Genomic DNA, 25,760 nt, shown 5'->3' on the forward strand with positions numbered 1-25,760 from the left:
GAAAGCAGCCACTGCAGCTTCCCGGGGAAGTCAAAAAAACAAAAGAAAAAAAGAAAAAAACCACAAAAGAAAAAAAAAAAAACCATTAAAAAAAAAAAAGTAAGGAAAACCTATAATCCCAGTGTCGTAGGATCAAGAAAAGCCGTTTTTTTTTTACACAAATACAAACGAGCACCCAGGATGCAGAAAGCAGCGACCGCACCTTCCTGGGCAAGTCAAAAAAACAAACAAAAAAAAACCCATAAAACAAAACAAAAAAAAAACCGTAAAAGAAAAAAAAGAAAGTAAGGAAAACCTATAATCCGAGTGTCGTAGGATCAAGAAAAGCCCTTTTTTTTTTTTTTTTTACATAAATACACACGAGCACCCAGGATGCAGAAAGCAGCGACTGCAGCTTCCCGGGCAAGTTAAAAAAAAAAAACAAAAAAAAAAACCATAGAAGAAAAAAAAAATTAAGGAAAATTTAATTTCCAATCCGAGAGCGGTAGGATCAAGAAAAGCCGTTTTTTTTTTTTTTTTTTTTTTTTTTTTTACACAAATACAAACGAGCACGCAGGATGCAGAAAGCAGCGACTGCAGCTTCCCGGGCAAGTCAAAAAAAAAAAAAAAAGAAAAGAAAAAAAAAGAAAAAAAAAAAACATAAAAGAAAAAAAAATCAAGGAAAATTTAATTTCCAATCCGAGAGCGGTAGGATCAAGAGAAGCCATTTTTTTTTTTTTTTTGTTTTTCCCCCCAGGAAGCCACGCGGCGTGCGGGGCGCTGCTCGTTACCTGCGCGCCGGGTAACACCCCGCCAGTGAGACCTTCTGGAAGGTTCCCGCGCTTTCAGCCCCCAACAGACGCGCCGCGGCGGGGAGAAGCGCCACCCGCTTCCGACCTCCGGGCGCGGGGAGCGACCCGCGACACCCGGCTGGGCGGGGGACGGCGGCGCGGCGCGGCCGCGGTGCCCGGATGACGCCCCCGCGCTTCCCGGCCCCGCCGCCCTTGACCCCCCGATGACCCCGCCGGCCCCGCCGCCGCCCGGACGGACGGACGGACGGACGGACGGCCCGAGCGCCGGCCGCCGCGTCCCCGCAGCGCGCGCGCGCCTCAGCCAATCAATGTCGCGCCCGCCCCCCCCGCCGGCCGCCGCGGCGACGACGCTGGCGCCGGGAAGAGGAAGAGGAACACTCGCCCTCCTCCTCCCAGCGCGCGGGCGGGCGGCGGCGGCGGCGGCGGCGGCGGCCCCGGGGTCACGAACTCTGACCTTTCACCCACCCAAACAATAACAAACCCCCGCCGCCGCGCTGCTCCGCGACCCCGGCGCCTGCGCGCGCGCCGGCCCCGCTGCCACCTCGGCGGCGTCTCGGCGTCCGTCGCCCCCGCCGCCGCCCCGCCGCGAGCCCCGGCTCCCCGCGCCCTGCCCTCCGCGCCGGGGGCCGCTCCGGCGCCACGTCCTGAGGTAACGCGGGAAGGGGTCGCGGCGGCGGCGGCGGCGGCGGAGGGGGCGGGCCGGGCGCGCGGACATGGCGGCGGCGGCGGGGGCGGCGGTGAACCCGACCCTTTTACCTTTGCCACCGGGGGCGGCGGCGCCGGGCGCTTTGCATAGTGGGCCGGGCCGCGCCCCGCCCGCCGCCGGGGGAAGCGACGGGCCCCGCTGCCCGGCCCGGCCCGGTCCGGCCTGGCCTGGCGGCGGCGGCGCGACGGGGGCGGACGGGGAAGGGCCGCGGCCCCGCCTCGCAGCTGGCGCTCCGCCAGCGCCGCCATCTTGTGCGCGCCGGAGACGGCGCCCGGCCCCACCCCCGCCCCGGCGCGTCTCCGGCCGCGTCGCCCTCCGCCCTCCTGCCGGCCCGGCCTCCCCTCGCCCCGGCTCCGCGCCCCTCCGCTTCCCGATCGCCGCTGGCGGCGGCCGCGGCCCAACCGCCGTGGTTTTCCCGACGGGGGAGGGTGGACGGAGAGGAGGAAGGCGGGGGCGGGGCCGCGACCTTGTGAGCGACGGCTGCGCCGACCAATGGGCGGCCACCTAGGAGGGCCGGGCCCTGTGGCCCCGCCCCTTGTGTCTCTGCTGATTGGCTCGGGCGAGAGTGGGCGGGCCCTCACCGCCGCCCGTGAGGCGGCGGCCTGGGCGAGGCGGGAGCAGAGGCCGGGGCTCGGCGTGAGGGCGGGGTCGGAGGGGGCGGGGGCGCGACCTTGTGAGCGACGGCTGCGCCGACCAATGGGCGGCCACCTCGGAGGACCGGGCCCTATGGCACCGCCCCTTGAGTGTGCTGATTGGCTCGGGCGAGAGAGGGCGGGTCCTCACCGGCCTCCCTGTGAGGCCGGGGCGCGGCGTGAGGGCGGGGGCGCGACCTTGCGAGCGACGGCTGGGCCGGCCAATGGGTGCCCACTTAGAGGACTCGGCCCTGTGGCCCCGCCCCTTGCGTCTCTGCTGATTGGCTCGGGCGAGAAAGGGCGGGTCCTCACCGCCCTCCCTGTGAGGCCGGGGCGCGGCGTGAGGGCGGGGGCGCGACCTTGCGAGCGACGGCTGGGCCGGCCAATGGGTGCCCACGTAGAGGGCCGCCCCTGTGGCCCCGCCCCTTGTGTCTCTGCTCATTGGCTTGGGTGAGAGAGGGCGGGCCCTCACGCCCTGAGAGGCGGTGGCCTTGGCGCGGCGGGAGGGCCGGCGCGGCGGGAGGGCCGGGTCGGCGGGGACGGGGCTGGGGTCGCGGCGGGGCTGGTTCGGGGGTGTCTGCGCTGAGAAAATGGAGTCGAGGCTTCTTCGCGAGCCGCCAAGTGGTTTTAAGTCGGCGTGGCCGTTAGAAACGGGAGCGGGAAGCTGCAGGGTGCGGGGGCCTGGGAGAGCGCGGTTTTGGGGGGATTCACGTCGTTTTGGGGCCGCGGCTGCGTCCCGAGAACCGGCTGCGGCCCCGGACTCGGGGGGCTCGGGGCGAACCCGCGAGCTGCGTGCAAGAAACCGGGTGGTTGCAGGGGCCGGTGTAGACGGGACCGTCGGGGATGCTGGGACCGCGCAACGGGCGGCGACCCAGGCGACACGCGGGAAGGCCGGGCAGGGACAGCGCTTGGTGGCGCCGAGTCCGCCCCGGGGTGGCCGGAGAGTGGCCGGAGCGGATGCATCGTCGCCTCCGTCGTTCCCCCCCCCCAGCTCCAGTGCCGTGTGGCCTAGGTGACAGCGAAGGCGTCTGCAGTGCGACAAGGAGAGAGCCCGGGAGAATGCAGCCACCCCGGGAATGGCTGGTGAACACGTGACTTGCGGGGATGGGGGGACCCAGAGAGTCCCTTTGCTTCCAGATTCAACCCCTTTCTCGGCCTCCCGTGTCCGTCCTCGATGCACCAGTGTTCGCCGCGTCCCGCGGATGCCCCAGGCGCCGTGTGACTCGCTGGGCGGCAACGGTGACAAGGGACGCGGATCCTGCAACGCGCGTGGGTGCGAGTCGCGCTCTTTTCTCCCGTCTCTCTGCAGTTCCAGGTCTGCACGGACGGGCAAGCCGGAGAGTGTTAGCGCGGGGAGCCGCCGTGCCTTCCCTGGGCTCGGGGGCCTCTCACCAACGCGGGGAGAACCTTCTGGAAGGGAGGATCCAGTGCACGTAAATAAAGAGCTCGGAAAAGGGCCTGACACACAGCGAGTGCTCAGGAAATAACCGGAGGCCGGGCGCGGGGGCTCACGCCTGTCATCCCGGCACTCGGGGAGGCCGAGGCGGGAGGATCGCTTGAGGTCAGGAGGTCGAGACCAGCCTGAGTTACAGCGAGACCCCGTCTCTACTAAAAATAGAAAGAAATTAGCTGGACAGCTAAATATATATATATAGAAAAATGAGCCAGGCGTGGTGGCGCATGCCTGTCGTCCCAGCCACTCGGGAGGCTGAGGCAGGAGGATCGCTGGAGCCCAGGAGGCTGAGGCTGCTATGAGCGAGGCTGACGCCACGACACTCTAGCCCGGGTGACAGAGCCAGACTCTGTCTCCAGAAAAAAACAAAAAAAAACTTAGAAAACTGCGTTGAGACATAGCAAATACTCACTAAATAATTGGAGTTGTTATTGTCATTATGAAGCACTGGTGACATAACGTCTATGTCACATAGACATCAGGCTAATTAAGTGATTATAAACAATGACATTTTTAGGCAGCAGGGTATAGGAGCAAAACAAGGGATTGAGAACACCGGAATTCTCGTTTCGGCTCTTTGTTTTCGGCTAGTCACTTGGAATCCGTACCGAAAATGTGTTTCGGGAGGAAAGTAGTGGAACTGAGCAGTGTTCACGAAAAAGTGCAGGGTGCTTTACAGTTTACAAAACTCTTTTGCACTCGTTGATTGTTCAAGCGCCAGTAGGGCTCTGCAAAAGGTGGAGGCCCGTTTCTTGCTCCCTGATGAATAACCTTCCCAAGGGTCAAGGTTAGGGTTAGGGTGTTGTTTTCTTGTCCCTGTACCTCTGTGCTTTAGACACGCCGGCCTACCTTGAACTTCCTCGAAGTGTGGCTCATGTTCTACCTTTTCATATGCTGTTCCCTGGGCCTGGAGCACTCAGCTGTCTGCCCCCCATCCCCTTCCCCTTCCGCCATCCCCAACTTCCCTTCCCGCCTCACCTCTGCAGATCTTGGCTCAGGTACCACTTCCTCAGGGCAGTCCTCCCGGACTCCCCTTGCTAGTCCAGATCGGGTTCTTTTACTTCTATAATGTGTTTCTTTCCTTTATAACCTTCGTCCCGCTTTGAAATCACACACTCCATCGTGTGAATATTTGCTTAATGTCTGTCCTCCTCAACACACCCTAAGCTTTATGAGCGCAGGAATCGGTTTTGCTCACCAGTGTGTATCTAGGGCTCAGCAGAGCGCCGGGCACTGTTTGTTGAGTAAACGAGTGGTTGGCGATTTAAGATATGGCTGACAACTGAGTTGCTGCTCATTGATGAGGAGCTTTTTGCGTGGACTTGTCTGGCGATTCACATAGCACTGCCAGCAATAAAACGTCTGTTGTAGTGTTTGGATGAATTTAGGAGCTTAGGATGTCTGTTGTTATATGTGCGAATTTGAAACGTCTGTTACGGTGTTTGGATGAATTTAGGGTGAACAGACCTGGCACTCCCCATAGACATAAACATGGATAAGATGACCCATTTGGATTCTTTTTTTCCCACTATGTTGATTTGTTTATTTTTATTTATTTACTTATTTATTTATTTATTTTTGAGACAGAGTCTGGCTCTGTCGCCCGGGCTCGAGTGCCGTGGCGTCAGCCTCGGTCACAGCAGCCTCAACCTCCTGGGCTCCAGCGATCCTCCTGCCTCAGCCTCCCGAGTAGCTGGGACTACAGGCATGCGCCACCACGCCCGGCTCATTTTTTCTATATATATTTTTAGCTGTCCATATTATTTGTTTCTATTTTTAGTAGAGACAGGGTCTCGCTCTTGCTCAGGCTGGCCTCGAACTCCTGCCCTCGAGCGATCCTCCCTCCTCGGCCTCCCAGAGAGCTGGGATGACAGGCGTGAGGCACCGCGCCCGGCCTCACTATGTCGATTTGTTTATTTCTTTTTAAAGGAAAGAGATAGGTAATTTATCAATTAATTGAATTACAGGTTTAATTACACGAAAGCTAGTAAGTTGATGGGTCAAGAAATAACTAGCCCACATATAATCGTGTCATTTATTTCAACTGCGGAAACAAAGCACCAAGCTAACGTGACTTTCTTGAAATCAAAAATTCTAGGTTTTATTTCTCCGTCACGTGGATCTGAGAACAGGGAAAAGAAGCCTCTAGTGGGTTTGCAGGGAGCTGGGGGTCGAAAGTCTCTATAGCCGTCAATTTTGAATATTTAGCTTTCCAAAGATAAACTGATGCATGTAGCGAAATTACTGAAAATCTCCTTTTTAATTGGCTTCCCAGAGTTAAAAGCAGATGTTGCAAAGTGCATGGCAAAGCCTCTACCGGAAAGTCTGCCACAGAGAACATCTGTGTTGAATCATCTTACAGAATGTAACGTTTTAAAAATAAAGCGACTGTTGCCGTCCTTTAAAAACAATAACAGTCGCAGTTTTACTTAATTCCATGTTTACTTTTAGTGTCACTCGTTCAAGGCCTGGTGCCTTGAGCTTGATTACTCGGGGTAACCGAAGAACTGAGAGTTCAGTGAAAAAGCAACATATTGTGTTACAGCATCGGATGACTTGGTGATGGCTTTCGATCGTTACGTTTACGGCCACCTGGAAGCTCTGTTGTCGTGGTTGTGGCTTTACAGAAGGAAGAAAGACCCCGTGTGTATGACAGCCTCCTCCCTCGGCGAGCACTGACCGTGCAGGGCAGCGAAAAGGCTTCGGCCGTGGAGGCGGGAGCACCTGGTTCCAGAACCTTCTCTGAGGCTTGTACACGCCACCGTTTGTGAAATGGGGGTGGGGGAGCCGCTTGCTGTCCACACGGCTTTGAGAACAAGGACGGGGGGGCCTGTGCGAACCAGCCCCTCCTGCCACCTGGGCACCGAGTGCCACGTACGACCGTCATCTTTAACCGACTGGACACATTCATCCGTGCTCTTGTCACGCACTGTCACAAATGCGCCCTTCCTTATTCGTTGGAGGTTTGCTTGCCTCTCCACATCCCTGTCACCTGCCTAGAGACTGCGATTCTCTGTCCCCTGCTGTCCCCAGTCCATATCCCTGTTATCTGCCGCCAGGAGACCGATTCTCTGTCCCCTACCGTCCTGCCGTCCCCAGTCCATATCCCTGTTATCTGCCGCCAAGAGACTGTGATTCTCTGTCCCCTACCGTCCTGCTGTCCCAAAAGGGCCGGCTGCCTGGGAGGGACAGCTGTGCTCGCGTGGCTCACGGTGACAGTGAGAGGGAGGAAAACCCAGACCCGGGCATCGGCATGGGGACTTTGTTACGGAGACGGTAAAGGCAGATTGAGATGCGCATCCGAGAGCCTCGGCGTAGAGGGATGGGAGGTGAATTGCTGAGGACAGGAAGGGACGAGGCTGGCTCAACCCTTAACTGTGTTTTCTGATTCAGCCTTGGACTCCAGGCAGCTTAGAAGGACGAAAGTCAACCTCAGGTGCAAACCTTGATTTCTTTTTTTTTTGAGACAGTCTGGCTCTGTCGCCCGGGCTAGAGTGCTGTGGCGTCAGCCTCGCTCACAGCAGCCTCAGACTCCTGGGCTCCAGCGATCCTCCTGCCTCAGCCTCCCGAGTAGCTGGGACGACAGGCATGCGCCACCATGCCCGGCTCATTTTTTTTTCTATATATATTTTAGTTGTCCAGCTAATTTCTTTCTATTTTTAGTAGAGATTGGGTCACGCTATGTTGCCCAGTCTGGCCTCGAACTCCTGACCTCGAGCGATCCTCCCGCCTCGGCCTCCCAGAGTGCTGGGGTGACAGGCGTGAGCCTCCGCGCCCGGCCTCGTTTTGGTTTTTGCTGACTGGCCAGCATTCAGCTCGTGTGTGTTGTTTGTTGAGGTATGAAAACAGCCGTGCGTCCTCATGTCAGACCCAGGGCCGCAGCCAAGCTTAGCGACGGGTGCCCTCAGAGCCGAGGAATGTGGGTGTTGGTGTCACCCCCAGCCCTAACTCCCTGTCTGTGGGAGTCCCCTCTCCTTACTGGCTTGGGGGGCGGGCTGGGACGCAGATCCGGGCCATGCTGGTTTGCATTTGCTCTGACTGCGTAGCCCCGTCTTCTTGCCACAGTGGGAGGATTCCGAGGCCAGAACTGGGTTTTGCCTTCATGTGCCTGGCACGTGTTGGGTGCATGTGGCCGAATGAGCCCAGTTTTGTTACTCCGGCGGGGGTCTTGCAGGTAACGCAGCCCGGATGTTCTTGCCTTGCCTCTGAGTGCAAGGGGAACTTGCAAAGACCTCATAACTTTAAAAATACTAGATGAGATTCTAATCCCAGCTGCTCGGGAGGTGGGAGGACGGGCCTGAGCCCAGAAGTTTGAGAGCGGCCAGGGCAACACAGAGATGCTGAGGCTCCATCTCTACAAAACAGTAGCCGGGCGTGGTGCTACCCGGAAGGCCGAATCGGGGGGATTGCATGAGCCCAGAAGCTGGAGGCTGCAGTGAATTGTCATCGTGCCACTGGATTACAGCAAAAAATAAAAATTCCCTCCCCAGGAAGCTGCACATGCTCTTTGCAGAACAGGATGTTTCCGGACTCTGCAAACCTTCCCTCCTCCCCTGCTGAGAGCCTTAAAATGGCCGTGAGTTGGTCGGGCTCCAGGGTCACCTTGCGAGCTTGCCGTCGGGGAAGGCTCATCTTCAGGGGAAGAGGATTGAGCGCAGGCGACAATCTAGGGGAAGGGAGGACTTTTTGCAAAGCCCGGCTGCATCCTTCCCAGAGAAGCAGTTAATGACACCAGACGAACCGTGTCAGCCGCTGCCAAAGCGGCAGGAACACGTCGATGTCGCTTCGTCGGATACGGGGAGTGAGGGACTTGGGGAACGGAATCCGCCCCGGCAGGGTGTGGATGCCAATGCCTGGGAATTGCCTCTGCCAGGGGCTTGGCTCGGCCGGCCTGGCGGGACTGTGTGTGGCCGGGAGGTCGCCCAGGAGGGAAAAATGTCCATGAAGCTGCAGACGGGGCTGGCCTGGCCCGCGTGGGTGCCCCAAGCCAGGCGGGACTTGCAGCAGCGACGTGTTGTCTGGGAGAAGCCGCCTTGCCCTGCAGGGGACGCTTGTTCGTGCAGCAGCTGTGTGACAGCAGGGGACGGACAGACGCCTGTTGTCTGTCTGCAGGATCCGCTCAGGGTGGGTCGCTAAGCTCAGCTCTTGCCTCGTGTCTTCCGGGCACTTGCCTCCGAGCGCGCTGGAGGAAGAACTCGGGTGCGGCTGTGTGTCCCCCAGCGGGCGGATCCGCCCGGGAGCAGACTCGAGCCACCACGCGGCACCCACGCGCCGTCACCGTGCCCACGGTGGCTGACTTCGGCTCTCTGGCTCCGTCGCAGCGAGAAATTCAGGGCTCTGCTTTTATCCTTTCTCGAACCCGTGTTACCAGCCGGAAAGTTCAAAAGCTGGGTCCATCCGTTCTCGCATCAGGGGCGCCGGTCCGCGGCGTGCGGGTTTCGGCCTCCGTTGGCTTCGCCGTAAGGAAGAGCTGGACGGCCACGTGGCACCCCGAGAGGCGATTCTGTTAGGGACACGCGTGCGCTGGCACTGCCCGGGCGTCGTCCTCTGGGTGAGGCCAGGGCGAGTGCTTGTTGGAGGGCGCGGCCTCCTGTGGACTCTTGTCCCTGCGATGCCCTTGTGCACAGAGAGCGCTGGCCCCTTTGCCCACTGGCCCTCCACCAGGGTTAGGGTTGGGGTTGGGGGGTTAAGGTTAGGGTTAGGGGGTTACGGGGGCTTAAGGTTAGGGTTGGGGGCGTAGGGTACTTAGGGTTAGGGTTAAGGTTAGGGTTAGGGGGGTTAGGGTTGGGGGGGTAGGGTAGTTAGGGTTAGGGTTAGGGGGCTTAGGGTTGGGGGGGTAGGGTGGTTGAGGTTAGGGTTAGCGGGGTTAGGGTTAAGGTTAGGGTTGGGCGGTAGGGTGGTTGGGGTTCAGGTTAGGGTTGGGGGGTTAGGGTGGGGGAGTAGGGGGGTTAGGGTTGGGGGGTAGGGTGGTTGGGGTTAGGGTTAAGGTTAGGGTTAGGGTTAGGTGTGTGTAGCTCGTGGCGTGCGGAGTGCACAGTATGTGACGGCCCTGTGACGTACATACCAAGGCAGGACACGGGACATCGCAGTTCAGACTCGAGAGGTCCCCTGGCCTGGAACCTTTTACCCCACTGTGGCACTTGCATCTTTCGTTCTTTCCCTGGGAGCGCCCAGGGGAGTGAGAAGTTCCCGTCTGAGGTTTGTAACATTGTCAGGGAGGGCGTGGTGTGTTTGTCCGTAAGCTGTGAGCTCTTCTTACCCTGCTGATAATCGACGGGATGTTGCAGCCGAATCCCAGAATATATTACGGATTTGGTATCGCACAGGAGCTCGGTGCTGTGAGCATCTTCAACCCAGATGTTTGAGTGAGTAAGTGACTACATGTGAAGCACAGCGATTTTTCCTAAGAACCATTTCCTTTTTTTTTTTTTTTTTTTTGAGACAGAGTCTGGCTCTGTCACCCGGGCTAGAGTGCCGTGGCGTCAGCCTCGCTCACAGCAGCCTCAGCCTCCTGGGCTCAAGCGATCCTCCTGCCTCAGCCTCCCGAGTAGCTGGGACGACAGGCATGCGCCACCACGCCCGGCTCATTTTTCTATATATATTTTTAGTTGTTCATGTGATTTATTTCTATTTTTAGTAGAGATGGAGTCTCGCTCTTGCCCAGGCTGGTCTCGAACTCCTGACCTCGAGCGATCCTCACACCTCGGCCTCCCCGAGTGCTGGGATGACAGGCGTGAGCCTCCGCGCCCGGCCGATATAGTTTTAATCAAGCAAAAATAACATATGGCCACGTGAGGTCCCCAGGTGAGCACCCAGCACCGTGAACCGTGGCCTTGGCAGATACCGACGAGCTTCCAGACACTCGTGTTACGATGGGCCTTTCTCAGCCCCGTCCCGCTGAGGCTGGGAAGCTGTCGGGACCCGTTCGTGAGCGCCGATCACGGCGGTTTTCAGTGTCACGCTGGTTTTGTCTGTCGTCCCCTGCACTATTTTAAAAGCCTTTCTCGGGTCCTGCAGATCCTGTTGGGCAGCAGAAAGAGCGCTTTTCTGGAAACTGTCACCTTACAGGAGTGTTTTGCAGCTGGCTTGGGAGACAGTGAAAAATCTCAAAGATTGTCCCTAAAAAGTCACAGTGTTAAGTTTTCACTCTATGAAACTTACGCAGGACAGAGCTGAAAATTCCTTCGACTTTTCCTCACGTTTTCAGCATTAGAAACAGCTCTTTCGAGATTGTATCTTCTCGGGGGTCGTCCTGCGGCGACGATGTCTCACTGATGCCTTTGTTATCGCGGGTCTGAGCCTCACGACCGCGCACGTTTGTCACCCAAGGCCACGGTGGGAGCGAGAGGCTGGGTCCCCCGGCCACCACCGGGCGTCGCTCCGGACCCCTTTGTGACCCAGCCCCCCCTGTCGCCCGCAGGTACCCGGCACGTAGACCTCCAGGCCGGAATCTCCAGGGATGACCAGCCCCTCCCCGCGCATCCAGATAATCTCCACGGACTCCGCCGTAGCCTCGCCGCAGCGCATCCAGGTACCCGCGCCGGCCCGGCCGGGGACAGCCCTGCCTCCCTGCGTCCTGTCCCGAAGGAGACCTTCCTCCGGGACCCACTGAAGAGACCCGCCTCTTGGGCGTCGAGGACAGGACTAAACCTCATTTATTATTATTACTATTTTTTTTTCTTTTGAGACAGAGTCTGGCTCTGTCGCCCGGGCTAGAGTGCCGTGGCGTCAGCCTCGCTCACAGCAGCCTCAGACTCCTGGGCTCAAGCGATCCTCCTGCCTCAGCCTCCTGAGTAGCTGGGACTACAGGCATGCGCCACCACGCCCGGCTCATTTTTTTGCATATGTATTTTTAGTTGTCCAGGTAATTTCTTTCTATTTTTAGTAGAGACGGGGTCTCGCTCTTGCTCAGGCTGGTCTTGAACTCCTGCCCTCGAGCGATCCTCCCGCCTCGGCCTCCCAGAGTGCTGGGGTGACAGGCGTGAGCCACCGCACCCAGCCTGATTTTTTTGTATTTTATTTAGAAGATGGGGTCTTGCTGTGTTGCCCAGGCTGGTCTCCCAGTGTGCTGGGGTGACAGGCGTGAGCCACCGCGTCCGGCCTGGACAGGTTTAATTAAGTTAAACCGATCCTCTACCATCTACTAGTGTCTCCATTTCCTAAAAGAAAGGGCATTTTCATTCTAAAAGTAGCAGGCAGGGTACACTCCCGTGATAAAAATCAGCTTTGTGGAAATTCATTTCCGACAAGGTCCCCGTCGTGTTGTGTTTTTGTCGCTTCACCATGGGTTGGAGGAAACCGGCCTTGACTACAGGACCGACGGTCGGCAGTCGCCACGCCCGGGCCTTGTGACCCCCCACGTTGTGTCTTGCAGATTGTGACCGACCAGCAGACGGGACAAAAGATCCAGATCGTCACCGCAGTGGACGCCTCCGGGTCCCCCAAACAGCAGTTCATCCTGACCAGCCCCGATGGCGCTGGAGCCGGGAAGGTGATCCTGGCGTCCCCGGAGACGTCCAGCGCCAAGCAGCTGATAGTCACCACCTCGGATAACCTCGTCCCCGGCCGCATCCAGGTAAAGCCAGAGGACAGGGGTGTGCTCGGCGCGCGCGCTGCCGAACTTGCTCCTGGCCCGGAAGCCACGTGCGTCGTTCTGTTTGTCCGTCCCTTGCTGGACACGCGGCCGCTTCTCCCCTTCGGGGCTGTTGCAGTCGATGCCACTAAGAATCCGTGTGTTCTGGGGGGCACTTTTCAACTACGGAGAAAGTTACGGAAGGAAAGGATTTTTTTTTTTTTCCCTCCGATCGAGCTGGGATCGAAACACTGGAGTGTTCAGCTCGCGGAACTGTCCTTTTAGACGCCTTGCGTGGCATTCAGTAAATAACGACCGTGTCATCCTTTCCGCCGTGGGCAGGGGAGGGGTCTGGGCACACGACGAGGCCACACTGGGCGTGCGATCGAGTCGGCAGCTGGAATCTTCCCAGCCCTGCCCGGAGTGAGACGCCCAAGACGAGGGGTTTCTAGTCAGAGATCGCTCTGCTTGGTGGTCTGGCTTGCAACGGGCACCCTGCTTGTTTCCCGATTCCTCCCAGATCGTCACGGATTCCGCTTCCGTGGAGCGACTGCTGGGCAAGGCGGACGTGCAGCGGCCCCAGGTCGTCGAGTACTGCGTGGTGTGTGGCGACAAAGCCTCAGGTACGTGGCCCCCCAGGCCGTGGCGGGCGCGCGGTGTTAGCCGGCAGTCCCGGCCTTAGCCCAGCTCGTCTTATGAGAATAAAATTGAGAATCCTCCAAACACACATGTGGGCGACAGCTCCACACAGTAGCGCTTAGGACACGGGGATCATCCGTAGCCACGAGAGGTGACAATCCTGTGAAATGTGTCCTCCCTCCCAGTGTAGCTGTGACATTGGTTTATGCAAACACGACTGAGCCAGAAATGCATATCCACAGTCAGTCTCAGCTGAGAACAAACCAGGCGTATTGTGCATGAACTAGGAGGGGTAAACAGGTGGACGGCGGGTGACGGCCTTCGTGTGCTCAGAGCCTGAAGTCCATGCCGTTCGCAAGCTGCCAGGTACAGTCTGAACTTGAGTATTGGCATCGAAACTCGCAAGGATGCATGCAAGATTACAGAGAAGTATAAACTTATAAACCTGTAAGATTACGGAGAAATATAAACTTATAAACCTGTAAGATTACGGAGAAATATACACTTATAAACCTGCAAGATAACAGGGAAATATAGACTTATAAACCTGTAAGATTATAGAGAAATATGAACTTATAAACCTGTAAGATTACGCAGAAATATAAATTTATAAACCTGTATAATTACAGGAAAATATAAACTTATAAACCCGTAAGATTGCAGGGAAACGTAAACTTATAAACCTGCAAGATTACAGGGAAATGTAAACTTATAAACCTGTAACATTACGCAGAAATATAAATTTATAAACCTGTAAGATTATGGAGAAATATAAACTTATAAACCTGCAACATTACGGAGAAATATAAAGTTATAAACCTGCAAGATTACGGAGAAATATAAATTTGTAAACTTGTAAGATTGCAGGGAAATATAAGCTTATAAACCTGTAAGATTATGGAGAAATATAAAGTTATAAACCTGCAAGATTACAGGGAAATATAAACTTATAAACCTGTAAGATTATGGAGAAATATAAACTTATAAACCTGTAAGATTGCAGGGAAATATAAACTGATAAACCTATAAGATTATGCAGAAATATAAACTTATAAACCTATAAAATTATGGAGAAATATAAACTTATAAACCTGTAAGATTACGGAGAAATATAAACTTATAATCCTGCAAGATTACGGAGAAATATAAAGTTATAAACCTGTAACATTGCAGGGAAATATAAACTTACAAACCTGTAAGATGACGGAGAAATATAAACTTATACACCTGTAAGATGACGGAAAATATAAACTTATAAACCTGTAAGATTACAGAGAAATATAAACTTATAAACCTGCCAGATTGCAGGGAAACGTAAATTTATAAACCTATAAGATTCCAGAGAAATGTAAACTTAGAAACATGCAAGATTACAGGGAAATATAAACTTATAAACGTGTAAGATTACAGAGAAATATAACCTTATAAACCTGTAAGATTACGGAGAAATATAAGTTTACAAACCTGTAAGATTGCAGGGAAATATCAGCTTATAAACCTGCAAGACTACAGAGAAATATAAACTTAGAAACCTGTAAGATTACGGAGAAATATAAACTTATAATCCTGTAATATTACAGGCAAATATAAACTTATAAACCTGTAGATTACAGAGAAATATGAACTTAAAAACCTGTAAGATTACGGAGAAGTATAAACTTATAAACCTGCAAGATTACAGGGAAATGTCAATTTAAAAACCTGCAGGATTACAGAGAAATGTAAACTTATAAACCTGCAACATTACGGAGAAATATAAACTTATAAACCTGTGAGATTCCGGATAAATATAAACTTATAAACCTGTTAGATTGCGGAGAAATATAAACTTATAAACCTGTAAGATTACAGGGAAATATAAATTTATAAACCTCTAAAATTACACGGACACATAAACTTATAAACCTGCAAGATTATGGAGAAATATAAACTTATAAACCTGTAAGATTACGCAGAAATATAAATTTATAAACTTATAATAATACAGGGAAATTTAAACGTATAAACCTGTAAAATTGCAGGGAAATGTAAAGTTATAAACCTGTACGATTATGGAGAACTATAAACTTATAAACCTGTAAGATTACGGAGAAATATAAACTTCTAAACCTGTAAGATTACGGAGAAACGTAAACCTATGAACCTGTAAGATTACAGAGAAATGTAAACTTAAAAACATGCAGATTACACGAAAATATAAACTTACACACCTGTAGATTACGGAGAAATATAAACTTATAAACCAGCAAGGTTACAGGGAAAAGTAAACTTATAAACCTGCAAGATTACAGAGAAGTATAAACTTATAAACCTCTAAGTTTATGGAGAAATATAAATTTATAAACCTATAATAATACAGGGAAATATAAACTTATAAACCTGTAAGATTACGGAGAAATATAAACTTATATACCTGTAAGATTCCGGACAAATGTAAACTTATAAACCTGTAAGATTACGGAGAAATATAAATTTATACACCTATAATAATACAGGTAAATGTAAACTTATAAACCTGTAAGATTGCAGGGAAATATAAACTTATAAACCTATAAGATTATGGAGAAATATTAACTTACAAACCTGCAAGAATACGGAGAAATATAAAGTTATAAACCTGTAAGATTGCAGGGTAATATGATCTTATAAACCTATAGGATTATGGAGAAATATAAACTTATAAACTTGTAAGATTATGGAAAAATATAAATTTATAAACCTGTAAGATTATGGAGAAATATAAACTTATAAACCTGTAAGATTATAGGAAAATATGAACTTAAAAACCTGTAAGATTACGGAGAAGTATAAACTTTTAAACCTGAAAGATTACAGTGAAATGTCAACTTATAAACCTGCAGGATTACACAGAAATGTAAACTTATAAACCTGGAAGATTACGGAGAAATATAAACATATAAACCTTCAAGATTACGGAGAAATATAAACTTATAAACCTGTAAGATTAGGGAGAAATTTAAACTTATAAACCTGTAGGATTGGGAGAAATATAAACTTAAAACCTGTAAGATTACAGAGGAATGTAAACTTATAAACATGAAAGATTACACGGAAATATAAATTTATAAGCCTGTCAGATTACGGAGAAATATAAACTTATAAAACTGGAAGATTACAGGGAAAAGTAAACTTATAAACCTGCAAGATTACAGAGAAATATAAACTTAAAAACTTGTAAGATTACGGAGAAATATAAATTTATAAACCTATAGGAATACAGGGAAATTTTAACTTATAAACCTGTAAGATTACGGAGAAATATAAACTTATATACCTGTAAGATTACGGACAAATATAAACTTATAAACCTGTAAAATTACAGGGAAATATAAACTTATACACCTGCAAGATTACAGAGAAATATAAAGTTATAAACATGTAAGATTACAGAGATATTTAAACTTATGAGCCTCTAAGATTACGGATAAATATAAACCTATTAACTTTCAAGATTACAGGGAAATATAAACATATAAACCTGTAAGATTCCAGAGAATTATAAACTTATAAACCTCTAAAATAACAGGGAAACATAAACTTATAAACCTCCAAGATTACAGAGATATATAAACTTATAAACCTGCAAGATTACAGGGAAATATAAACTTATAAACCTGTAAGCTTATGGAGAAATATAAACTTATAAACCTGTAGATTGCAGGGAAATATAAGCTTATAAACCTATAAGATTTTGGAGAAATATAAACTTATAAACCTATAAGATTATGGAGAAATATGAACTTATACACCTGTAAGATTACGGAGAAATGTAAATTTATAAACCTGTAAGTTTACGCACAAATATAAACTTATAAACCTGTAAGATTACGGAGAAATATAAACTTGTAAACCTCCAAGATTACAGGGAAATATAAACTTAAAAACCTGTAAGATTACAGGGAAATATAAACTTATAAACCTGTAAGATTACAGACAAATATGAACTTAAAAACCTGTAGGACTATGGAGAAATATAAACTTATAAACCTGCAAGATTACAGGGAAATGTAAACTTAAAAACCTGCAAGATTACAGGGAAATGTAAACTTATAACCCTGAAAGATACAGGGAAATGTAAACTTATAAACCTGCAAGATTAAAGGGAAATATAAACTTATAAACCTGTAAGATTACAGGGAAACGTAAACTTATAACCATGAAAGATACTGGGAAACATAAAATTATAAACCTGCAAGATTACAGGGAAATATAAACTTATAAACCCGTAAGATTGCAGGCAAACGTAAGCTTATAAATCTATAAGATTATGGAGAAGTATAAACTTATAAACCTATAAGATTATGGAGAAATATAAACTTAAAAACCTGTAAGATTACATAGAAATATAAACCTATATACGTGTAAGATTACGGACAAATATAAACTTAGAAACCTGTAAGATTACAGGGAATTATAAGCTTATAAACCTATAAGATTATGGAGAAATATAAACTTATAAACCTGTAAGATTATGGAGAAATATAAACTTATATACTTGTAAGATTACGGACAAATATAAACTTATAAACCTGTAAGATTAAGTAGAAATATAAATTTATAAACCTGCAAGATTACAGGGAAGTGGAAACTTAAAAACCTGTAAGATTACGGAGAAATATAAACTTACAAACCTGCAAGATTATAGAGCAATATAAACTTATGCAGCTGTAACATTACAGAGAAATATAAATTTATAAGCCTATAATAATACCAGGAAATATAAACTTATAAACCAGTAAGATTTCAGGGAAATGTAAAGTTATAAACCTGTAAGATTATTGAGAACTATAAACTTATAAACCTGTAAGATTGCAGGGAAATATAAGTTTATAAACCTATAAAATTATGGAGAAATAGAAACTTATAAACCTGTAAGATTACGGAGAAATATAAACTTACAAACCAGCAAGATTACGGAGAAATATAAAATTATAAACCTGTAAGATTAGGGAGAAATATAAACTTATAAACCTGTAAGAATACGGAGAAACGTAAACTTATAAACCTGTAAGTTTACAGAGAAATGTAATGTTATAAACATGCAGATTATACGGAAATATAAACTTATACACCTGTAGATTACGGGGAAATATAAACTTATAAACATGTAAGATTACGGAGAAATATAAACGTGCAAAATTACAGAGAAATATAAATTTATAACCTGTAAGATTACGGAGAAATATAAATTTATAAACCTATAATAATACAGGTAAAGATAAACTTATAAACCTGTAAGATTGCAGGGAAATGTAAACTTATTCACCTATTAGATTATGGAGGAATATTAACCTATGACCTGTAAGCTTACGGAGAAATATAAACTTATAAACCTGTAAGATTTCAGGGAAATATAACCTTATAAGCCTATAAGATTATGGAGAAATATAAACTTATAAACTTGTAAGAATACGGACAAATATAAACTTATAAACCTGTAAGTTTAGGGAGAAATATAAACTTATAAACCTGTAAGATTACGGACAAATATAAACTTATAAACCTGTTAGATTACGGAGAAAGATAAACTTACAAACCTGTAAGTTTACAGGGAAATATAAACTTATAAACCTGTAAGATTATAGGGAAATATGAACTTTAAAACCTATAAGATTACGGAGAAGTATAAACTTATAAACCTAAAAGATTACAGGGAAATACAAACTTATAAACCTGTAAGATTATGGAGAAATATAAACTTGTAAACCTGCAAGATTGCAGGGAAATATAAGCTGATAAACCTATAAGATTATGGAGAAATATAAACTTATAAACCTGCAAGATTGCAGGGTAATGTAAATTTATACACCTGTAGGATTACAGGGAAATATAAACTTATAAAGCTCTAAAATTACAGGGAAATATAAACTTATCAACCTGTAAAATAACATGGAAACATAATCTTATAAACCTCCAAGATTACAGAGATATAGAAACTTATAAACCTGTAAGATTACAGGTAATATAAATTTGTAAACCTGTAAGATTACGGAGAGACATAAACTTATAAACCTGAAAGATTACAAGGAAACGTCAACTTAAAAACCTGCAGGATTAGAGAGAAATATAAACTTATAAACCTGAACGATTACAGAGAAATATAAATTTATAAACCTGCAAGATTACAGGGAAATGGAAACTTATACACCTGTAAGATTACTGACAAATGTAAACTTACATACCTGTAGATTACGGACAAATATAAATTTATAAACCTGTCAGATTACGGGGAAATATAAATTTATAAAACTCTAAAATTACAGGGACACATAAGCTTATAAACCTGCAAGATTACAGAGATATATAAACTTATAAACCTGCAAGATTATGGAGAAATATAGACTTATAAACCTGTAAGAACATGGAGAAATATAAACTTATAAACCTGTAAGATTGCAGGAAATATAAGATTATAAACCTATAACATTATGGAGAAATATAAACTTATTAACCTGCAAGACTACATGGAAATATAAACTTATAAACCTGTAAGGTTACAGGGAAATATAAAGTTATAAACCTGTAAGATTATGGAGAAATATAAACTTATAAACCTGTAAGATTACGGAGAAATATAAATGTATAAACCTGCAAGATTAGAGGAAAATGGAAACTTATAACCCTGTAACATACAGGGAAATGTAAAGTTATAAATCTGTAATATTATGGAGAAATATAAACTTATAAACCTATAAGATTATGGAGAAATATACACATAAAAACCTATAAGATTATGGAGAAATATAAACTTATAAACCTGCAAGATTACGGAGAAATATACACTTATAAACCTGCAAGATTACCGAGAAATATAACTTATAAACCTGGAAGATTACCGGGAAATGTAAACTTATACACCTGTAGGATTACAGGGAAATATAAACTTATAAACCTCTAAAATTACAGGAAAATATAAACTTACAAACCTCTAAGATTACAAAGATATATAAACTTATAAACCTGTAAGATAATGGAGAAATATAAACTTATTCACCTGCAGGATTACAGGGAAATAGAAACTTATAAACCTGCAAGATTACAGGGAAACATAAACTTATAAACCTGTAAGATTGCAGGGATATATAAGCTTATAAACCTATAAGATTATGGAGAAGTATAAACTTATATACCTGTGATATTACGGACAAATATAAACTTATAAACCTATAAGATTATGGAAAAATATAAAGTTATAAACCTGTAAGTTTACGGAGAAATATAAACTTATTAACCTGCAAGATTACAGGGAAATATAAACTTATAAACCTCTAAGATTATGGAGAAATATAAACTTATAAACCTGGAGGCTTACGGAGAAATATAAACTTACAAACCAGCAAGATTACGGAGAAATATAAAGTTATAAACCTGTAAGAATGCAGGGAAATATAAACTTATAAACCTGTAACATTACGGAGAAATATAAACTTATAAACCTGCAAGATTACGGAGAAATATAAAATTATAAACCTGTAAGATTAGGGAGAAATATAAACTTATAAACCTGTAAGAATACGGAGAAACGTAAACTTATAAACCTGTAAGTTTACAGAGAAATGTAATGTTATAATAAACATGCAGATTATACGGAAATATAAACTTATACACCTGTAGACTACGGGGAAATATAAACTTATAAACATGTAAGATTACGGAGAAATATAAACGTATAAACGTGCAAAATTACAGAGAAATGTAAACTTATAACCTGTAAGATTACGGAGAAATATAAATTTATAAACCTATAATAATACAGGTAAAGATAAACTTATAAACCTGTAAGATTGCAGTGAAAGGTAAACTTATTCACCTATTAGATTATGGAGGAATATTAACCTATAAACCTGTAAGCTTACGGAGAAATATAAACTTATAAACCTGTAAGGTTTCAGGGAAATATAACCTTATAAGCCTATAAGATTATGGAGAAATATAAACTTATAAACTTGTAAGATCACGGACAAAAATAAACTTATAAACCTGTAAGTTTAGGGAGAAATATAAACTTATAAACCTGTAAGATTACAGACAAATATAAACTTATAAACCTGTTACATTACGGAGAAATATAAACTTATAAACCTGTAAGTTTACACGGAAATATAAACTTATAAACCTGTAAGACTATCGGGAAATATGAACTTAAAAACCTATAAGATTACGGAGAAGTATAAACTTATAAACCTGAAAGATTACAGGGAAATACAAACTTATAAACCTGTAAGATTATGGAGAAATATAAAGTTACAAACCTGTAAGATTGCAGGGAAATATAAGCTTACAAAGCTATAAGATTATGGAGAAATATAAACTTATAAACCTGTAAGATTGCAGGGAAATATAAACTGATAAACCTATAAGATTATGCAGAAATATAAACTTATAAACCTATAAAATTATGGAGAAATATAAACTTATAAACCTGTAAGATTACGGAGAAATATAAACTTATAATCCTGCAAGATTACGGAGAAATATAAAGTTATAAACCTGTAACATTGCAGGGAAATATAAACTTACAAAGCTCTAAGATTACAAAGATATATAAACTTATAAACCTGTAAGATAATGGAGAAATATAAACTTATTCACCTGCAGGATTACAGGGAAATAGAAACTTATAAACCTGCAAGATTACAGGGAAACATAAACTTATAAACCTGTAAGATTGCAGGGATATATAAGCTTATAAACCTATAAGATTATGGAGAAGTATAAACTTATATACCTGTGATATTACGGACAAATATAAACTTATAAACCTATAAGATTATGGAAAAATATAAAGTTATAAACCTGTAAGTTTACGGAGAAATATAAACTTATTAACCTGCAAGATTACAGGGAAATATAAACTTATAAACCTCTAAGATTATGGAGAAATATAAACTTATAAACCTGGAGGCTTACGGAGAAATATAAACTTACAAACCAGCAAGATTACGGAGAAATATAAAGTTATAAACCTGTAAGAATGCAGGGAAATATAAACTTATAAACCTGTAACATTACGGAGAAATATAAACTTATAAACCTGCAAGATTACGGAGAAATATAAAATTATAAACCTGTAAGATTAGGGAGAAATATAAACTTATAAACCTGTAAGAATACGGAGAAACGTAAACTTATAAACCTGTAAGTTTACAGAGAAATGTAATGTTATAATAAACATGCAGATTATACGGAAATATAAACTTATACACCTGTAGACTACGGGGAAATATAAACTTATAAACATGTAAGATTACGGAGAAATATAAACGTATAAACGTGCAAAATTACAGAGAAATGTAAACTTATAACCTGTAAGATTACGGAGAAATATAAATTTATAAACCTATAATAATACAGGTAAAGATAAACTTATAAACCTGTAAGATTGCAGTGAAAGGTAAACTTATTCACCTATTAGATTATGGAGGAATATTAACCTATAAACCTGTAAGCTTACGGAGAAATATAAACTTATAAACCTGTAAGGTTTCAGGGAAATATAACCTTATAAGCCTATAAGATTATGGAGAAATATAAACTTATAAACTTGTAAGATCACGGACAAAAATAAACTTATAAACCTGTAAGTTTAGGGAGAAATATAAACTTATAAACCTGTAAGATTACAGACAAATATAAACTTATAAACCTGTTACATTACGGAGAAATATAAACTTATAAACCTGTAAGTTTACACGGAAATATAAACTTATAAACCTGTAAGACTATCGGGAAATATGAACTTAAAAACCTATAAGATTACGGAGAAGTATAAACTTATAAACCTGAAAGATTACAGGGAAATACAAACTTATAAACCTGTAAGATTATGGAGAAATATAAAGTTACAAACCTGTAAGATTGCAGGGAAATATAAGCTTACAAAGCTATAAGATTATGGAGAAATATAAACTTATAAACCTGTAAGATTGCAGGGAAATATAAACTGATAAACCTATAAGATTATGCAGAAATATAAACTTATAAACCTATAAAATTATGGAGAAATATAAACTTATAAACCTGTAAGATTACGGAGAAATATAAACTTATAATCCTGCAAGATTACGGAGAAATATAAAGTTATAAACCTGTAACATTGCAGGGAAATATAAACTTACAAAGCTCTAAGATTACAAAGATATATAAACTTATAAACCTGTAAGATAATGGAGAAATATAAACTTATTCACCTGCAGGATTACAGGGAAATAGAAACTTATAAACCTGCAAGATTACAGGGAAACATAAACTTATAAACCTGTAAGATTGCAGGGATATATAAGCTTATAAACCTATAAGATTATGGAGAAGTATAAACTTATATACCTGTGATATTACGGACAAATATAAACTTATAAACCTATAAGATTATGGAAAAATATAAAGTTATAAACCTGTAAGTTTACGGAGAAATATAAACTTATTAACCTGCAAGATTACAGGGAAATATAAACTTATAAACCTCTAAGATTATGGAGAAATATAAACTTATAAACCTGGAGGCTTACGGAGAAATATAAACTTACAAACCAGCAAGATTACGGAGAAATATAAAGTTATAAACCTGTAAGAATGCAGGGAAATATAAACTTATAAACCTGTAACATTACGGAGAAATATAAACTTATAAACCTGCAAGATTACGGAGAAATATAAAATTATAAACCTGTAAGATTAGGGAGAAATATAAACTTATAAACCTGTAAGAATACGGAGAAACGTAAACTTATAAACCTGTAAGTTTACAGAGAAATGTAATGTTATAATAAACATGCAGATTATACGGAAATATAAACTTATACACCTGTAGACTACGGGGAAATATAAACTTATAAACATGTAAGATTACGGAGAAATATAAACGTATAAACGTGCAAAATTACAGAGAAATGTAAACTTATAACCTGTAAGATTACGGAGAAATATAAATTTATAAACCTATAATAATACAGGTAAAGATAAACTTATAAACCTGTAAGATTGCAGTGAAAGGTAAACTTATTCACCTATTAGATTATGGAGGAATATTAACCTATAAACCTGTAAGCTTACGGAGAAATATAAACTTATAAACCTGTAAGGTTTCAGGGAAATATAACCTTATAAGCCTATAAGATTATGGAGAAATATAAACTTATAAACTTGTAAGATCACGGACAAAAATAAACTTATAAACCTGTAAGTTTAGGGAGAAATATAAACTTATAAACCTGTAAGATTACAGACAAATATAAACTTATAAACCTGTTACATTACGGAGAAATATAAACTTATAAACCTGTAAGTTTACACGGAAATATAAACTTATAAACCTGTAAGACTATCGGGAAATATGAACTTAAAAACCTATAAGATTACGGAGAAGTATAAACTTATAAACCTGAAAGATTACAGGGAAATACAAACTTATAAACCTGTAAGATTATGGAGAAATATAAAGTTACAAACCTGTAAGATTGCAGGGAAATATAAGCTTACAAAGCTATAAGATTATGGAGAAATATAAACTTATAAACCTGTAAGATTGCAGGGAAATATAAACTGATAAACCTATAAGATTATGCAGAAATATAAACTTATAAACCTATAAAATTATGGAGAAATATGAACTTCTAAACCTTTAAGATTACGCGGAAATATAAATTTATAAACCTGCAAGATTACAGGGTAATGTAAACTTATACACCTGTAGGATTACAGGGAAATATAAACTTACAAAGCTCTAAAATTACAGGGAAATATAAACTTATCAACCTGTAAAATAACATGGAAACATAATCTTATAAACCTGCAAGATTGCAGAGATATATAAACTTATAAACCTGGAAGATTATGGAGAAATATAAACTTATAAACCTGTAAGATTGCAGGGAAATATGAGCTTATAAACCTATAAGATTATGGAGAAAATAAACTTATAAACCTTTAATATTATGGAGAAATATCAATTTATACACCTGTAAGATTACGGAGAAATATAAACTGATAAACCTCTAAAGTTACAGAGAAAGATAAACTTATAAACCTGCAAGATTACAGAGATATATAAACTTAAAAACCTGCAAGATTACAGGGAAATATAAAGTTATAAAGCTGTAAGATTGAAGGGAAATATGAGCTTATAAAGGTATAAGATTATGGAGAAATATAAACTGATAAATCTATAAGATTATGGAGAAATATAAACTTATACACCTGTAAGATTATGGAGAAATATACACTTATAAACGTTTAAGATTACAGGGAAATATAAAGTTATAGACCTGTAAGATTGCAGGGAAATGTAAAGTTATAAAGCTGTAACATTACGGAGAAATAGAAACTTATAAACCTGTTATATTACGGAGAAATAGAAACTTATAAACCTGTAAGATTACAGGGAAATATAAACTTATAAACCTATAAAATAACAGGGAAACATAAACTTATCAACCTGCAAGATTATAGAGATATATAAACTTATAAACCTGCAAGATTATAGGGAAATACAAACTTATAAACCTGTAAGATTTTGGAGAAATATAAACTTATAAACCTATAAGACTACAGGGAAATATAAACTTATAAACCTGTAAGATTGCAGGGAAATATAAGCTTATAAACCTGTAAGATTATGGAGAAATATAAACTTATAAACCTATAAGATTATGGAGAAATATCAACTTATACACCTGTAAGATTACGCAGAAATATAAACTTGTAAACCTGTAAGATTACGGAGAAATATAAACTTGTAAACCTGCAAGATTACAGGGAAATATAAACTTAGAAACCTCTAAAATTACAAGGAAATATAAACTTATAAACCTGCAAGATTACAGAGATATATTAAGTTATAAACCTGTAAGTTTACGGAGAAATATAAACTTATTAACCTTCAACATTGCAGGGAAATATAAACCTACAAACCTGTAAGATTACAGAGAAATATAAATTTATAAACTTG

At 43.3% G+C, this 25,760-nt stretch overlaps 1 protein-coding gene across 6 annotated transcripts in view; it reads left to right on the plus strand.

Moving 5' to 3' along the window:
* Positions 1–1,370: 1,370 nt before the first annotated feature.
* The window catches only part of NR2C2 (nuclear receptor subfamily 2 group C member 2), a 106,106-nt gene continuing 81,716 nt past the window's right edge, over positions 1,371–25,760 (plus strand). The window contains exons 1-5 of one of the 6 annotated variants that reach the window (XM_045534136.1): positions 9,583–9,780; positions 9,870–9,951; positions 11,003–11,113; positions 11,957–12,157; positions 12,675–12,777. In XM_045534136.1, coding sequence (XP_045390092.1) covers positions 11,042–11,113; positions 11,957–12,157; positions 12,675–12,777 — 376 coding nt within the window. In that variant the 5' untranslated portion in view covers positions 9,583–9,780; positions 9,870–9,951; positions 11,003–11,041. Of the gene's footprint in view, positions 1,441–9,580; positions 9,952–10,289; positions 10,898–11,002; positions 11,114–11,956; positions 12,158–12,674; positions 12,778–25,760 lie in introns of those variants that run through there. The other 5 variants (XM_045534134.1, XR_006730602.1, XM_045534132.1 and 2 more) reach the window with 5 other exon arrangements.

This window comes from Lemur catta, chromosome 21 (assembly GCF_020740605.2).
Source record: "Lemur catta isolate mLemCat1 chromosome 21, mLemCat1.pri, whole genome shotgun sequence".
Lineage (NCBI taxonomy): Eukaryota > Metazoa > Chordata > Mammalia > Primates > Lemuridae > Lemur > Lemur catta.